We start from the raw sequence: 17,810 nt of genomic DNA on the forward strand, positions 1-17,810 counted from the left end.
AAATCCTTTAAGTGCTCCAAACAAACACCTATCATCAGGCTAACAGTATAGTGTGCTCAGTGTACAGCAAGTATAACTAACACCAGGATTAAAATCCACACACTGTAGGGTATTATGCCATAATCCACCTTTCCTCAGCTGTTACACTCCAGACCTCTTCACTGCCTGTCCTGCCAAATCCCTGGATAACCTCTCATACACTCCATGCTCTTGACTTCTCCTGGTTTTCTTTAGTCCAGCCTCAAAGGCCCTTGACCCCCCCCCCCATCCCAACCTCTCACTCCTTTGACTAGCAGGCATCATCACATCACACATTTCACCTGACTCCTATGAAGTAACAGCAGTAACAGCACTCCCAGGCAGTACAGCTGCTTAAACTCCTCCTCCTCTTCCATTTGACAAAATACCTTGTCAGGATTTCAGAGTCAGTCATTTGCAAGTTACCAGTCAGTTCTCAAGTCTACTTTCCAATCTTAGAGCCTGAAATCTAACAAACAGCAAATTTGGTCATTTTAAGTTCCATGCTTTTAACATGGGAAAATTTTTGCCAAGAACTGGAAGCCTGAGCTAAGGCAGCACACAAAGAGAGGAGAAAAAAACCCTCCTATTTCAAAAACCAGCACAACAAAATGCTTTTGTGTTTACTTGTGAGTTTTTTCCTTGAAAACTGTGTATGAGGATCTCACTCACAGAAACAAAACCAAAGCTTTGATATATGGAAGATATACAATCTGCATGAAACAATTATATTTTTAAAAATATTTTCTATATTTTACAGTTTAAAAATCTCCATCACAAATATGTGCAAAAGGTATTTTGAGCATATATAAATTTACTTCAGGTAATACCCCAGTATAAAAAAATACTTTCTGTTAGGTTTAGTACTTCCCTGAATTCAAGCTCATCCTGATGTAGAATTACAAGGAAGACTGCAAAATAGGAGACCTAATTTTCAGAAATACTAATCAAAATAAAGACAGGGAGCTGTGTCTAAGTGTAGGATCTGCTTACACTGATTTTCACAGCAAAAAACTATCATACTGAATTTATCATATATGAAAAATCTACACATTTGTCACACACTTCTTTTGGGAAGTCTGCCATAAGTGCCTGTGCAATTCTAGGAACAGGTAAGGGCAAACAGCCAATATGAACTTTCTCCCACTGCTCCATTCCCTGAAAAAGATCTTGAGCTTTTCTCTTTTTCCCCCCAATCTGTCACATGACCAAGAATATTTTCAGAATTTCTTTTTCACCCAAGTGTAGTTTTCTGCCAAGGTACATGAAGATATCCAGGCAATGACAGTGGTGCTATGTACAGATCTCAGGACCTAAAGAGCACCTTCTTATCACTCCAACAATCTTAGGGTATGCTACGGGGTTTTTGATGCTGATATGTCTTTCATATTGCATCCACCCAAAAGTATAAAAATAGTGAATGTCATAAAATGTAGCATTAACATCAAAGCAAAACTGCTCTCCTCAGTAGAGTTTGGAAGTTCAAGAGTTATATTTTTTGTAAACATTTCTTAATAAGGAAAACCTTAAAAGTTCCTCCATGTTTCAAGTGGGGGTTTTCCCTAGTGTCTCCTGATATGCAATGAATCTTCTCAAATTCATCTTCACATTGTCAAGAACACACAGTTGATCTGTACTATATTGTCCTTTGCCTTCTTTTCGCATCTGTAAAACCAAAAGAATATATGGTTTACTAATGGAGAAGTCTGTCCTGTTAGATCACCTCGAGTTTACTGTAATTCTGCATATAGGTGTTCTATCAAGAAATGCTACCCATGGCTTGTGAGAACTCCAAGGTGATCCCGTGTGCACACATGGAGCTTAGCAATTATTTCTGCAAGTCAACTTACTACAATACATTGCTGCCTAAAACTAGACTAATGGCACATTAATTCACCCCAAAATCTGAGCCATATACTTCTTTTCTGTGGCTTTTTATATGGAAAACCTTGTACATTCAACCTAACAACTAAAGCATTATCAGGTATGTACTTTGTGTACATAGCCTTTAGACTATGAAAGTCACTCCTCAGGCCGCATCTGACCAAAGAAACAATGTGCATGAGGTCATTCTCTGTTTAAGTCTAGGATGCACTTAAAATCACAGTTTAGAATCCCAGCCTTGTTATTGTTGAAAATACAGGACACATGAACTGTTTTACTTAACCAAGAATGGAACAAAAACATCCAACTGCAACTACAAGATAAAAACCAAAGATGTTAATGTAACTTCAGAAAGGACTTTTTCTCCCACCTCCAGAGACATCTGCAGGATTTTTTGTACAAGTGTCTCAGAACAATACAGGGATTTGGACATCAGTAATACTGATGGTGTAATGCAGATGTTGCAATGCAGGTGCTGCACTGTTACCTTGACACTTCCATGAACTTTTAAGTAAGTGTATTTGCTTTCCTCTAAAGTGGAGAATCAGAAAACCAAACACTTTTTTTCTGTCATCTTATAAATTAATTATCTCTTCTAGGAGCCCAGAGTTCAACCTTTAACCCATATTGTGTGCTGAGACCCTGAGCTGGCTGCCCTTGATGCCTACCCTCATCCTGAACACTGGCTGAAACTCCTTCAGTGTTGGAAGCAACTTTATCTGTAACGCCGCCTTTTCTGCTTCTTTGCCATCTGCAAATACATCAAAAAGTGCATCCAAGGCTTCCCCTGCTACCACAAGAGAAGATTCCTTCATAGCAACCTCAAGAAGAAATTTTCCAATCATCTGTAATAAGAAAGAATAATTCATTTTACCAGCAATGCTAAAGAAAATTGAAAGAAGCATCAAAATTGTTTCAAGCTTGCAATGCAAAGTTTGCTTTTTCACCTTCAGTGTTTCAGCTGTATCTTGTCCTTTTGCCAGGACACTTCCAGAAATTCCAAGGATGCTCACCATGTTCACTCTAACACTGGCATTGCTGCTTTGAATACCAGCCTCACACAAAGCCAATAGCTGCTCAGGAGTCATACACTGGTCAGCAAGAGGAAAGCAGGGGAAGAAGGAAGACAGACACAGTTATATTTTCATGAAAATTTTGAAATATGACATTTAGACACTGTACTTTTACAGAACACAGGCAAATTCTTCACAATCAGAGTCCTAAAGTATGAAAACTATATGAATTCTGAAAATGCAGTTACCAAGAAATTTCAATTCCCTTTCAATTTGTTTCTTCTAGAACATAATCAAGGCTGACACGAAGAAAAAGTTGAGATTTTCACAAATTTATCTAGCTCAATAGCTCCTTCCAACTCATTACAACTTACAGTATAGAAGCTCAGTTTTCAGTTTAAGGCCAGAAGGGTCTAGCAGACTATCTAATATTGTGTTTTGTATAACAAACCATTACGATTCATTCCTGTATTCAACTCACTAATTCATATCCAACCAAGATTCAAGGACTACCACCTTCAACTAGGTAACATCAGGAAATAAAGAATCCACCATTTCTAGGTGCTAATTTTTTAAATATTTGTCATTATAACTACCTTCTAAAGATACCTGTGGCTTATTGCTACTCTGGTTTTGAAATACCTTTCAAAAAAGCATGTTGAGGAGGTGATATACAAAAAAATATTCTTGTAAGGTTCACAAAAATCACAGTTAATGCTATTAAATCTGTTCTTCCAGTGTTTACAACTGTTGAAATTTTGAAATGAATTTATATTGTTTTGTTTTAAAAACTTTCCAGCCCAATCTCACAGGAATTTGAACCTATCAGAGCATTTGAGTTTGAAAGCTTTTACCTGGGAGATGTTCTTTGATGCCATTGTTTGTAGGAGAGCCCTCAAAGCACTGGTTACAGCTTCCAGGAAGTCTGTGTCTGTAGGGAGTTCTGTCCAAGAATAGAACCCAGAGCCACAAGTTAAATAGTAATATGAGGGACTCAGAAAGCGAAGAAATACCAATTACTTAATCGTTCCTCCAGGTACTACCACAACAGGAAAAGCTAAATTTTCAGAAACTGGTCTCTGTAGGTTGCAGCCATAGTGATTTGTTTGGATTCAGCATTGACTGCATCTGCAGGTTAGAACACAGCTGGGCCTCCTTTCCAGGCACATCCCTGGTTGAGACACTTGTGTGACCTAATGGACAGTGCCAGCCACTGTCACCAGAACAGCAGCTGAGAACTGGTATCACATGAAAGCCATAATACAGGAAATGAGAAAACTATAGAAGCTGACTGCATCCTTTGCCCCATTTTTTCTGCCTTTTTAAGCAAGCTTTTCAGACACCCAGAACACTGGGGCTCTTTCCAGTTCATATAAGGAACATGCTTTCCAGTGGTTTAATAACATTTCAGGAATGCATGATTCAAACTCTGCATTATTCTTGTTTAACTACAAACTCATTGATAGCAGCCATCACCTTCAATCTATGTTCTGCATTTCTTGAGACTTTTCATTTTCCACTAAAGTGTTTATTTTCTGGACCACTCCAGATACAGAACTTCTTGATTTATGTGAATCTCCTCCCTTCTCATGTAAACAATCAGATCTTTATTCCTCTTTTTTACCCTGTAAACCACAGAATTCCTTCTAACCACATGTTGGTATGTTATCAGTTCCATCTGGCAGTTTTCATTACACAGCATTTAAACACTAAAAAACACTAATGGCCTGTGCCATTAAATTAATTTTAGCACCCTTAGCTGTCTTCAGACAGCAGCTTCTCCAGCTTCATCCGAGAACTTCCCATAACAAAACATTACACATGGACCCAAAATATTGGAAGTCGTCTCTTCAAGCATGAGACATATTTTATGTGAATTTCCTTGCATATGTTTTCATAGGTATTTTCATTTCTGCATTTTAGTTTACCACACACTGCACCCTCAGTAATAATGTTCCCATAGACTGATCACATATCTTTAAAGACATTGAGGAAAAAAGTGTGTTTTGTAGGCAGAGGCATTTTCAAGCACTAATGCAGTGTCATTTTATACACCACATCAGAGCACTACGTAAGCTACATCTGTGGCTACAAATGGAGACACTTGAAGGAAGGGAAGGAAATTGAGTTTCTTGAGCTTCTAAGAGATGAGAAATGACAAAGCCACACATATGCCAGACTTCAACAGAACTGTCTTAGGGAAAACGTTTTCTGAGTTTGGAGAATTGGCAGCTTTTCCAGGCTCTAAGAATATCCCATATTTTTTGAAAACCTATCACCACTGACCATAAAACAAAGATGATCAGAATAATCTGAAGGAAAGAGTCTGTCAGGGACCCACATCTTCAGTTTGGAAACCAGTGGGGTTTTCTTAAACCTTTTTTTTGTTTTTTTCTAGTCTTGGTTCAGCTTCTCTCATGTCAGTAACAGAGAGAACATAGCATAATGATCCAACAGGGTTCTGGAAATGATGCTGCTCTCATGTATAGGATCACAGAAAGCAGCTGGAAATGCTACCTGCTGCACAGATGATCCAGTAACACTGTACTAGCAGATGAACGGGCAAACCTTCACAGTATGTCTACGAAATAATGGACCTTGGAGGAACTACAGTGAAGACATTCTAGTGTTCACCAGGATGTATCACAGAACCTGTGAAGCTGGGAAAGATCTCTGAGATCAGTCCAACCTGTGACCGAACACCACCATGCCAACCAGACCCTGGCACTGAGTGCCACATTCAGTCTGTCCTTAAACATCTCCAGGGATGGTGACTCAGCCATCCCTAGGCAGCCCATTCCCATGTCTAAATACAGATCTAATATATATTCTAAAATAGTATTTTTAGAAGAATTAAATTTATTACCTTCTCTGTTGAAATTGAACCACAACCAGAACAGGAAGCTGAGCAGCTTTAACATTTAGTTGCTATAACCTTGCACACTTTCTTACTACAAACCTAGTTCCAATAAAGCCATCATAAGCATAAAGCATGTCCTGGGGACAAGGTGACTTCTTTCTTTCCTAGTGTAATAAGCACAGACACTCAAGATTTTTGCACCAACTGCTTTTGCCATAATTTGGTAAGATTACTAGAAAAAAAAATTATGTGAAAGACTGTGCTAGACATGTTTTGTTTTCACATCTCCTTACACTAGCTAGGACATTTAAAAAGCAAATGTCCCATCTTCTTCATGCTTGTCTGATGGCTGAAAAACTTATTACTACAAATATGATCAAGCAAACAGTTCTGGTCTCCCAGCATGGCAGTATTAATCCACTAAGAGACTTTCTGCATAGACCCAAACATGAAATAGATTCTTGCACTACAAGCAGACTTGCTCAAAGTGCAGTTTGGATAAACACATCTTAACATATCTAGATGACCATCAAAAGGGGTCAGCAAGTCCCCTTTACTAAACACCTTACCTGTTTTAGAAAAGATCAGCTGTGAGACATGCTGTGCAAGGGACTGAAGTGCTGAAGCACCCCCAAGACAATCCACATCTGACACCAACAAAATGCTCTGAAGACATGTTAAAGCTCTACACTGCACTGTATTCAGTCTGAAACAAACAAAAAACACACTGAGCAGGTATTCTGAAAACACCTGTTGTAATATAAAGAGGAATCTTGAATTTAATAAGGCTGTGATCCAGTATGCAGTTCACAAAAACATTTGTATCCCTTTATTCAAAATCACATATCAGATTGCCAGTTTCCAGATCTTAAGAGCAGCCAAAGATGAACAACCCTTCTAAGTGTTCTAAAACAACTGAGTATACGTGAGAAACAGTAAGAGACAATGAAATGCCTACTTTTTAATTAATGGTTTCCAAGACGGATTGTGCATACAGATGTCTAGAGCAACACTGTTCGGAAAAGCAGTTTTTTCAAGAATCTGAGGAGGGGAAAAAGAAAGGTTTAGCAAAAAAGCCCTTTTTCTTTTATTATAGTCTGTTCACAGGGAAGACCAAAATTTTAGCTAATGTCAAACAGGTACCTCAAACTGCGTAATTCAAAGTTTTCCAGATAGCAAATATCTCACCTGCTAAAAATGCCAGAAATTTCCTCAATCACTTAAATGGTGCAATCATATACTGGGTTTAGCATAGGGTATTTTAAGTGTTGAACTGTACTAACAACAGGTGATTTTCTACATCTCTGCTATTCTTTCTTATTTAGCTCTTTCTTCTTATAGATTCTGCTACAGGATTTTCAGACAGCTGCAAGTCTGGAAGGCCTTGCCATGAAACTCTGGCTATTAAGTACAAAAAGCTTTCAAAGTTTTCACCTTGCACCTTGATATCTTAGCTCAGAATTCTACAATGCTGCTGAACTAGCGCAGTAACTGATTCAAATAATCAACTTTACCTTTACAACTCCAAATAAAAACGAGCAAAAAAAAAAACAAAACTCAAAAACATCTAATTTCCTGTCAGTGCCAAATACTGCATTTCAGACACTTTGTATAAAACAGGGAGAGAGGAACTTGCACTTTTTCAGTGCTGACTGTTGCCATTCATTAATGTTATTTCCACTTCATTTAGCTAATACAGAAATCTGGCTGTCACACTTCAGCCAAGTTTCTTTTCTTTTTGTGGGTAGTCTTTTTCAAGTCCAAATCAAGGAATAACAACCTTTGTATTTTGGGGGAAGAAAAAAATTAAAAAGCCCTACCAGATTTCTGAAACACATGACCCTTCTATTGTCACTTACATGAGGAAATTATTTAGGTCATGCAATGATGCACCACCTCCACGCCAACAACATGAGGTCAAACTAATTTGAAAAAATATTTCCTTCAGGTGGATTGGGATAATTTGTTTGCCTAACCTGGGATATAAGGCAGGAACAAGGGAAAGACTGTATCATGTGTAGGAAACAATATAGCACACAATACCTTCTTTGGAATGAGGTTGTTGAGAAATGCTGAGTTAACCTCATCAGAGAGGCACAGGGGTGACAGCAGCAGCCCACTCCCCTCGTTGTAGGAGTTTTCCATGAACAAGTCACTCTCATCACTGCTGGAGAGTTCTTCCCACTCGTCATCGGAGGGATCTGAGAACAAGACAGACTTGTAAGAGCCCCCATGCAACAGGTATCCTACTTGCCAACTGAAATTGGCTCCTCCAAACTTCTTGGTTTAGGAATCTTTAAGATCTTGGGCTCTAACAAACTCCTCACAAACCAAGTGCCATTAAGCCACAGTTCTAAATATTTTACTAAAAATTTTATACTCACTGAGGCACATATTTTAATGAGAGAGGTTCTTCATATGTGGGCATGTTAATCTCTGATATTAACAATATGTTGTTTAAAATATCAAAAAAGGTACAGAAGAAACATTTCATAAAGATTTACTAAGATTTTAACTTGTACAACTTCACTTTCTGAGGTTGATTCAAGCATGCAAATACACCAGTTGAACTTGTCTACTAATTGCAGTCAGTTTAAGGCAATTCCTCTGGCAATACTGAAGCTACAGGCAGATGTCCTCTGCCTGGGCAGTAACTGGGCTGGATGAAGTTGTTACTGTCTCCACAGCAAGGTCAGTTGAAACAAAATGATGACAGCAAAGAAATAATCTCTGACAGTCATTTCAGGGAACACATTTCACATAAATTAAACTAGGTTTATAATCTTAAACTAGGCCATACTTACATGACTTATTCTACTAGCAGATCTTTAAGGGCAGATATGATGACAGGAGTCCAAGTCCTATTACCAACAGGCTGCTGTGTGAATAATCTGTTCACAGCTGAAGGGGGACTCAGGCTGACAAGCACAAACTAAAATCATCCTCATTTATATTTAAACTCATATCTACAACCACAGAGTTCACACTCATTTAGCTGAAGTTTCTTTAAATCTGGTTACATTTTAACTAGTGTTTACCCAAGTCCTAAGTCTAGAGGTTGGACTGATCCTCCTTTCCAATAGATGAAAGTTCTGTGTACATAGGTCAGGATATTTAACTATTGTGACAAAAAAATACCATATTCACCCCCAAGTAATTTTGTCTGACAACACAAATTCTCCTAAGATGTAGGTCCTGTAGTAACTACAGAACAGCCATGCATTTTTGTGGCAAAAGGTAAATTCACAAAAATTCAGCAAGAAAGATCCGAATGAATGCATTTCACTTGTACTGTACAAGTTTAGGAATTTATTTGAAGGTGATGATTATGGTTTATCTGATGTAGAGTAACTCATCAAGGTGTGGCAACTTGATCACACAGGTATATGGTAATATCCAATTAATTCAACAACCATAAGGTGTTGGTGTTAATAGCCTTTGCATGAGAAAATGGTAAAGCATTTCATGCTTTACCAAACCATGGCAGCAAGAAACATGAAAATAAAGCAGACATCCCCCCTTCAGTCCTTTGCCTCTTCTAAAGAATTCCTTTTGCATCTTTAGAAAATAAAGGAAGCAAAAAAATATCCCTTGAAAACTCACTGATAACAATACAAGCTGACAATGCAATTCAGCAGTAACAAAGACAGCAGTTGTCATAAGTTGACAGCGAGTGACCAGGGCAGAGCATGAACTGGGATCTAGAATGCCTGCCCATAAGTCTTATCAGCTTTCTCATAATGTTCTGGGAAACACAGAGGCATTTTCAGCAGCAATCCCATCTTACCTAGCACTGGTAACCCAAGAACTACAGACTGGACAGCAGTGCTGGAGTCTCTTGGCTTCTTGCCCAGGTGCCCATCAAACGGGAGCACTCTGCTGCTTCCACACACTGGCCAGTGCTCAGTAAAACACATCCCTCACCAGCCTGGTTATTTCTCTCAGTTCTGTTGCAAGCTGAGTGTTTTTATGAACTCAGGATAATGGCTAAAGCTATTTTAGTCCTCAAATAATTTGAAAATTAAATGAACAGCTGCCTCTGGATTCCTCTTAATTTCTAGAGACTGTCTGCCCATAAATGGGTAAAGTACTGTAGCAAAATACAACACAATCAATCTTACATTACACTGAGTGAATGGCAGAATATGCAGCTTATCCACAAGAGATTTTCCAATTAAAGAGGAAAGCTTATGAATTACAGCTCATTAAATGAGAAATGCAGTTATGAAAGGAGCTTCATACACTAGGTACAGAATTTCCTTGTGCTGTAACAGAAAAAAAAGTCACCATTGGGAATAACTGGGTATTACTGTGGATTTTATTAGAACCTGAAAGTTTTACTCAGTTACTTTCTACACAATTACTCCTGCATCAGGCTAAAACTATGACAGCAGTCAAAGTTTTCAGGTTTTTGAGGGTTTAGGGGATTAGTTTGGTTTGTTTGTTGGCTTTTTAAAAATAGCATTTGATAATCTCATTTGCTTTCCTGAAGATTAGAAGAAAAATTATCAAAATAGAGTTTCACAGTTCATAAAAGATACAGAATATCCTACTCCCCTCCAAATAACAACCTCTGTTTTCTCTCTCCTCCTCAAGGGTCACAAAGGCAGAACTCTGGAAGCCGAGGTTGACATTGTTGCCAGAGCCGCAGGCAAAAGCAGTTCCTACTCCTAATTTTGCAACACTTGTAGTATCAAAACTAAATCAAAGCTACAAGATTTATCTACTTTAAAAAATGGATGTCCCCATCTTGCAATCAGATTCACACATATCTTGCATCAAAAGAACAGTCACTCTAAGTGAACAAAGATTTTGCTGTAACACTTCAGGAAAGATCTCTCTGGCGTGAGTGCTTTTTCATTTGTCCTTAAATGTTGGCACATACAGGATCACACAAAAAAACCCCACCCAGAATCTTAAGCAATGTAAGTCACTTAAATGGAGAAAAAACCCACTTAAAATAGTAATAGAAATGACAACCTACTTTGCCCCCAGATGATGATATCAGGGACAATATGCCCAAAAACCCAGACAACTAAACAGCAAACTAAATGTGACCTATTCAGAAACAAAACACACCATAACACTTGCAACAAACGAGACTCCTACAAACCTTCACTGCAGCACATATTAACAATGATTTCCAGAGCAGTCTGCTGAGCCGTCAGTAAAGCTGTCACTTCTTTCAGTTCCCACTTATCAGACTAAAAAATTAAAAACATGAACCAAATTTGATTTTGGAAAACAACATTTAAGTGCCATTTAAAGTATCCAAGCTGCCAGTTAAAAATACAGTCCAGCCATTTCCTCTTCTCAGTCTACACACAAACTTGGAAAAAAAAAAACAACCCAAAACACAAACCCAAGCAGAGCTATCTACCATCTTTTTGATGGATGCTCCAGAGAAAATTTTATTCTCAAGGAATGCCACTTGCACTAAAGCTGCCCAAAAGCCAGTCAGCCACACTTACTGGAAGTAAATCTGAAACGTCATTTTCTCTTCTGAGTTTTCCTTTTGGTATTTCTTCCATGTTATCATCTTCACTCAAAACACAGTTTTCTGTAATATCACTCATGTTTTCCTCAGTTTCTGCTTCCACAGTAACTTTTAACCTATTTTTTTCAGCTTCACTCATACGAATAATTGTTTCACCAGCATCTATTGCCAATGATTCTGAAAATATCTTCAGGATTGCATTAACCGTGCTTCCCAGGCTGCCTGGTGGAATGGTATCCTTTATATTCCAGATAGTACCTAAATACGAGGTAACCAAATTACATAAATTATTAAAGTGCTCAATTCCCAGCTCTGTAATAGCCATTTTGCAAGGACACAGCCTCCACTACTTAAAACACTCTGTGTCTATATTCACTATAAATGTTCAAGCCTTTTCTCTGCAGAGTTCTATTTCTTTTTTGGTATAGCACTTCAATTGTCATGCCCCCATCTTAAGCTGAGGTAAATTTCTGTATGCAAGTATTTACAGAATATTTATGTGGAATAAACTTGGTATCACCCTGTACCTGAAATAACAAATCCACATGCGAGAATAATTTTCTAAGGAGTCTCAAAATTTATTTATTTATTACACTCCAGTATCAAAAATCTTCATGGTTAAGCATTTGAGGTAACAAGAAGAATTCAAGGTAGAGAATCTGAGGTTAAAAATCAGCTAGTGAGATCAAAACTCCTGTACCACTTATTATTGACTCATTTAACTATTAAAAAATAAACAGCAGTTAAAGTGGGCTATCACACTGAGCAGGGGCTGAATTCAGAATCAAGCCAGTTTTAAAAGTAGTTGCATCTATCTACTTGCATCTCCAAAAGGCAGATATAACCTCACAAACCATCTGTACAAGCCTTGTCAATCAGATGTCCAGACCACAGCAGAGAAGACTAAGTCTTCTGTCCTTCCCAGCCTCATTTACCTGCCACACTCCCCATCTCAAAGCCATGATCCCCCCTGAGCACTGTACCTGCTATCAGTGTTCTCAGAAGGATGTGCTTCATGGTGCTCTCTGGACACAGCATCACTGTTTCCAGTATTTGTTGTGCAGAAGTATTAAATGAAGAAAGAAGATCTGGATTATCTTCCGTCACTGCCTGCAAGCAGTTTGCTGCAGCGAACACAAGAGCAAACAATTAACAAACCCAATAGCAGCTTCTACTCTGCTAATGAGAAAGCATTATCTTCCTGAAAGCTGGAGAAATGAAATGCTGACACAGGAAAAAAATTTCATGCAGCATCATGATGTAATGGTCTGACACTGTCCTTCACAAGCTGTATTTTGGATTAAAAGACATTCTGTGGCAACTCCATACATAGACCAGGCAAGGACCATACCACATCAGACATGGAATTGGCTGTATTAATTTCAGCTACTCAAATTTATCCATTGTATACTGACAATGAACAACATAAAAAAATGCTGGAAGCACACACACCTGTATGACCATTATGAAGCTATAATAACAATAATACTGATAAAACCAGATTGAAAGTGATTGGAATTGTTTGGGGTTTTTTTTAGGACTATCTGCTCTCTCTGCTCAACAATTTAAACCCTCCATTACCAGAACATGAAAACAAAATTAATAACATGGCCTCCCTCTTCCCACAAAATTTTTCTTCCCATGTAGCCACAAATAAGCCATTCACTTTTGGACTGAAAACAAACAACAGATGTCAGCTTCTTTATTATGCACTGTTCAAAAATGAACTTAAAGTGTTATACTCAGTGCAAACTTAAGCAATGCTAAAGTGGGTCCATTATGCAATAACTGTATTATCAGTGTTACATTCATATAGTTTAAAAAAAGTATCTTTAAACCCTTCTCTTTTTACCACTTACCTACTGAAATGGCAAGATCCACATTTGTGGCAAATTTCTTCATGCAATGTAACACAGCCTCCAGACATCCTTCTTTATTGAATATATACAGGGCAGTATTGTTGCATTCACTAATGTATGGAAAAAAGCAGTCAAATATTTTTCCAGGAAAAAAAAAAGCACTGTAGCAACATCTTAAGCACCCCATATTTGTTATTACTCACATTTTTAAAAGATACCTAAGAATTATGCACTAGCCAAAGAACTATCCTTCATTATTGAGGTTATGATCAACTCTATACTGCTGAAATAGAAGCTGCAAAATCCTGGACACTTCTGAGGAAAGCTGGTTTGTGCCAGCTGCTTCCTCACAGTGTTTGGAGTTTATTAGGAGCCTAACCACACGCTGTTGGAGTGTGGGAGGCAGCTCAGAGCTGTGGGCTGCAAGCCAGCCCAGGGCTTCCTGCAGCTACAGGAGACATCACCCACAAACACACTGCCAGCGGAGCAGGCTGCTGCCTCTCACATCAGTACACACTCACTCCACAAAACTGCTCCAACCATTCAGAAATGCATTTACTTTCATTATCTAACAGTGGTACTTGTGTTTCTTCAAGTTCTCACAGCTACTGTGAGGCACTGCACAGCACTAAAACTCCTGTATGCAAAGTGTATAATGTGAGAAAAAAAATTAAGAGAAACAACATAAAGTTCAAGAAGGGCTTTTGGAATTTGTATCACTTCAGTCTTTATAGTCATTTCTGTATTAATAGTGTTGCCATTTGTCTTTCTTCACTGGCGCATTAATAGAAAAATTTACATTATTTTCTCACATAATAAATTTTATTGGTGTCTCAGTAACTGAGGGATAGCTGCCCCAAACAGTTGATATTAATTTTTGGGAAGACCTGCAGAGGGAGGAAGTAGTATAAAAACTCCTCATATTCCTAGAACACTGATCAGAACTTAATTTTTTCTGTTTCTTGCATCATGATATAGATCTACAAACTGTACAATACACTGTGACAGAACATGTTCAGAAAAAGGATCAGAATTCAGGATGAATAACCAGTAGAAAAAGAATTTGTTACTCTTCTAAATCTAATTACCAACTTTGTGCACTTTTAGAATCCTTCACTTACAAAAAAGTAATCTATACCAGAAGTTATACTTTAATTTTAGATGAGATGAAGGCTCATCATTATTAAAGCAAGATACATGTAGGAGCAACACAATCAGAATCAGCAAATGAATGCATCTTCCCATGCCAGGACAGTCATATCTTTTCTGCCTCAATTACCACACTCCTTTTCAGGAACAATTTAGTTTAGCTAAAATGCCAGTGTTTACACAGTACTTGCCATATATTCCACAGCAAATTAATAGCCTCATTGGCTATGTCTTCAATATAATTTTTGTTCATCCCTCTGCATTTCTTTGGAGAGAGCTGGTTAGCATCCAGTCCAGTGCTGCACTACAACCAAACAAAAGAACCAGGGTTGGGAAACAATCAAGCCACAAAGAGAAGCAAAACTTTAAAGTATTATTAGCATTGAGTGGAGAGATCCTCTCATGAAGCATTTATCACTAGAACTTATTTCCTTTCTTTATGAAAACTTGAACCATTGATAACTTTTCTCTTGTAGAAAGACTCTTACAGTACTTGCTTTGCAGTTAGTCTTTAGAAGCACTTTCTAATTAAAAAAAAAAAAAACACTTGGGAATTTTAGAACCTGAAGTGCTGTTTCTTGCTAATAGTCTGTATGCAGTTGCCAACAGTTGTTTCTAACCACAAAGATTAACTCAGCTAATACCTTACTGTGCTTTATAGTAATGCCATTACTCATATTTTAAAATGGGGAAGAAACATACAGAAAATGATGGTATTGCTCAAGGTTGCCCATACAAAGACAGCAGGTTAAGAGGAATCAATCAGTTTCCAAACTGCAGTGCAACACAAAGAACACAAATTCAATACAGGTTATTCTACAGTAACTACCCAGCAATACATCCAAACATCCATTTATACAAAATTGCTCACCAAAAAAAAAAACCTCACTAGAATAATGCTACAACACAAATGAAGGACCTGGATTCTCACTGACAGAATAAACTTGTCTTAACTGACATTACAGACCCAAAATCTCCATCCAGACCTTTCACTCAGAAATCATCCTAGGCAGCAAACCTCACCATGGACACAAGTTAGCTGGCCAGGAGCCAGAACATAGTGGTTAGAAATCTCTGGAAAAACTTTTGTATCACTAAACCTCTCAAAACCTTCTTTAAAAAGATCTTTCAAGCATCTTATTGTAATAATAGTTACAAAAATAGAACTGTGTTTGTATATGGGACAATTCAATGTCTAGATCAGGTTTAAAATCAAAATAAAAATAAACACACCTCTTTCAGAAGTGCAACCAGAGGTGTCATGATGTCATTTGTCACCATGTCATCACAGACATCAAATCCTCCACAAGCACTCAGATTTCTGGGGAAAACAAAAAATAAACACTTTGGATGAGATATTTTCCAAGAATGTTTAAAAAACCCCCATGCCTCTGATATTCTTCTCTAAAGGTTATGGTACTTTTTGTTTTAAATTCAATTTGCTATAACAGTAGCTTTAGTCTCCTACCTCACTAACACAAGAAAACAGCTTTGGTGTTACCAAAAAAACTGATTTTCATTTATTCATCAAGCATAATTAGAAAGCTTATCTGTACAAAAACATCACGACATAAAATGCCACACCAGCTGCGTTCAAGTTGTCTCTATCTCCTCATAAAGCCATACACTTCTAGCATAGATCCTGCTCCTGACATTAAAAGTCTCACAGAGCAAGAAAAGCCCCTCTCACTGACTTGAGCTGACACAGGCTTAGCTCCTTAGACCAGAATTAAAGCAAGAGAGGCTGGCACTCAAGTTCACAGCTGTCACCAGCAGAACCCCCGAGCTTCCCCCCATGCCAGGATGCCCTGATTCCACCTGTGCAGTACCAAGTGCTTACCGGAGAGCACCCGCGGCTGTCTCCCGAACAGCTAAGCTGTGATCCATCAGCAAGGGCCCCAAGCAGCGCACCACGTCCCTCTGCACAAAGGCTGGGATGACGTGCTTCTGCTGCAACAGCTTGGAAATACTGGCACAGGCATACTCCCTCACCTCAGCACTTGGATGCTGCAGCTGCGGGGACACAGACAGGGCACATCGCAGTGAGGGAAAAGGAAGCCAGGTTTTATTGAGTGAAAAGATTGATCAGGGCCAGCACGCGGCTCCCATTTTATTTCTAGAGCCACACGGAGCTTTTAACTTCCATGAAAGTTTATAAATCCTTGCCTGGGTTATGTGTGTTAACTTTATGGCTAGATAAATGCTATTCTGGATGTTTGACAAGACAGCCGTAGTCCAGACACAGATTTGACACTAGCTGGCACTGGTGAGACCTCAATTACTGTGTATTAAAAAGAAGACTGAAGGGGGGGGGGATATCATCAATGAAGTACAACAGACTTAACACATGCCACCAGAGAAAAAGCTGAAAAATCATAAAAGAAAATACAAAAAAAATTTATAGCCTGTAAATTAAAAGCATCTGCATAACAGCAAGAAACAAGTATTTCCTACATTCCCCAAGACAATGTTGACTTGTGCTGCAATAAGAGTTTTAGGTGAGATACAAGAATTGTAAATTGCAAAAATAATAATGCAGTAGAAGTGCATATCCTGGCAGGCCACAGAATTCGCTGAGAACCTGTCAGATAAACACCTGCTGAAGAACAGAACAGTAGTAACATCAGATCCTACCTCCATTGAAAAAGGTGTCACAGCTCATCCTCACCTGTGCCCTTATTTACTCTCTCTTCCCCTCTCTTTCCTAAATAAGTTAGTCCAAAAGAATAATCATTCAGTGATTGGTTAAATGAGTTCGGTGAAGTTGGTTGGGAAAAGTGAACAAAGGGAATTTAATTACTTGAAGGAAAACCGATTTTTGCTCCTGGTTCTAAAGTCACACCTGCAAAAGGAGATTTTGCACGAGTTTTCATCTGCAATACTTAAGCCAGGACTACGGCATACAAGTGGCCAAAGCCAGTCTTTTTTTGCATTTTGTCTCCGTTGTTCACTACGTGTGGCTCTCGGACTCTCGGCTCTGGCCACCCGCAGAACTCTCCGTCCGGGGAGACCGAAGGCAAGCCCGGCAGGGAGGAGGGGAGCGGAGCTCCCCGCCCCGCCGCAGCAGCGCGCACGGGAGCGCGGGCGGGGCCGGTGCCGCCCCGCCGGGCCGTGACGCCGGGGGAGCGACAGGGAGCGAGGAGCGGCCCCGCGCGGCTCCTTCCCGCCGGGGGCGGGACCGCGCCCGGGCTCTCGCCCGACACCGGCGCGGGGGAAGCGGAGGCCTCGGTCTCACCCCCCCCCCCCCCCCCCCCCGCCCGGCCCCGCAGCCCCCGCCGCTCCCCCGATCCGGAGCGGGTTTGCGCCGAGCCCGCCCGCCCCCTCCCGCACCTTCTCCAGCAGCTCCGCCGCCGCCTCCTCCTCGGGGCCGCGCTCGCCGTCGCGCTGCGGCTCGGGGCCGGCGGGGGCTCGGGGCGCCCTGCGGAACCGCCGCGCCCGACTCTTGCCCATGGCCGCTCGGCGCCGGCGCGCCCACGTGTGCGGCCCCGCGCAGGCGCCGCGCCCGCCCCGCTCCGCACACCCCGCCCCGC

At 39.8% G+C, this 17,810-nt stretch overlaps 1 protein-coding gene across 1 annotated transcript; it reads right to left on the reverse strand.

Annotated features, from left to right (window-relative positions):
* Window positions 1-709: 709 nt before the first annotated feature.
* On the reverse strand, window positions 710-17,730 carry HEATR3 (HEAT repeat containing 3). Its single transcript, XM_062499781.1, has 15 exons — window positions 17,611-17,730; window positions 16,121-16,293; window positions 15,514-15,601; window positions 14,472-14,584; window positions 13,132-13,241; window positions 12,256-12,396; window positions 11,247-11,530; window positions 10,889-10,979; window positions 7,819-7,976; window positions 6,734-6,816; window positions 6,345-6,481; window positions 3,770-3,858; window positions 2,850-2,993; window positions 2,571-2,747; window positions 710-1,683 (listed from the first exon to the last, which is right to left on the reverse strand). The coding sequence occupies exons 1-15, from the start codon at window positions 17,728-17,730 to the stop codon at window positions 1,564-1,566; spliced, it is 2,028 nt and encodes a 675-aa protein (XP_062355765.1). The 3' UTR covers window positions 710-1,563.
* Window positions 17,731-17,810: the final 80 nt, after the last annotated feature.

The sequence above is a fragment of the Cinclus cinclus genome, chromosome 11 (assembly GCF_963662255.1).
Source record: "Cinclus cinclus chromosome 11, bCinCin1.1, whole genome shotgun sequence".
NCBI classification, from domain to species: domain Eukaryota; kingdom Metazoa; phylum Chordata; class Aves; order Passeriformes; family Cinclidae; genus Cinclus; species Cinclus cinclus.

Excerpts from the sequence above, each read along its gene's own strand:
- HEATR3 (XM_062499781.1), bottom strand. The coding sequence starts at position 17,730 with ATGGGCAAGAGTCGGGCGCGGCGGTTCCGCAGGGCGCCCCGAGCCCCC. Across the intron at positions 12,397-13,131 it reads GGATCTTGCCATTTCAGTAG|CAAACTGCTTGCAGGCAGTG; the intron begins GTAAGTGGTAAA and ends TGTTCGCTGCAG. Across the intron at positions 2,748-2,849 it reads ATACAGCTGAAACACTGAAG|ATGATTGGAAAATTTCTTCT; the intron begins GTGAAAAAGCAA and ends TTCTTATTACAG.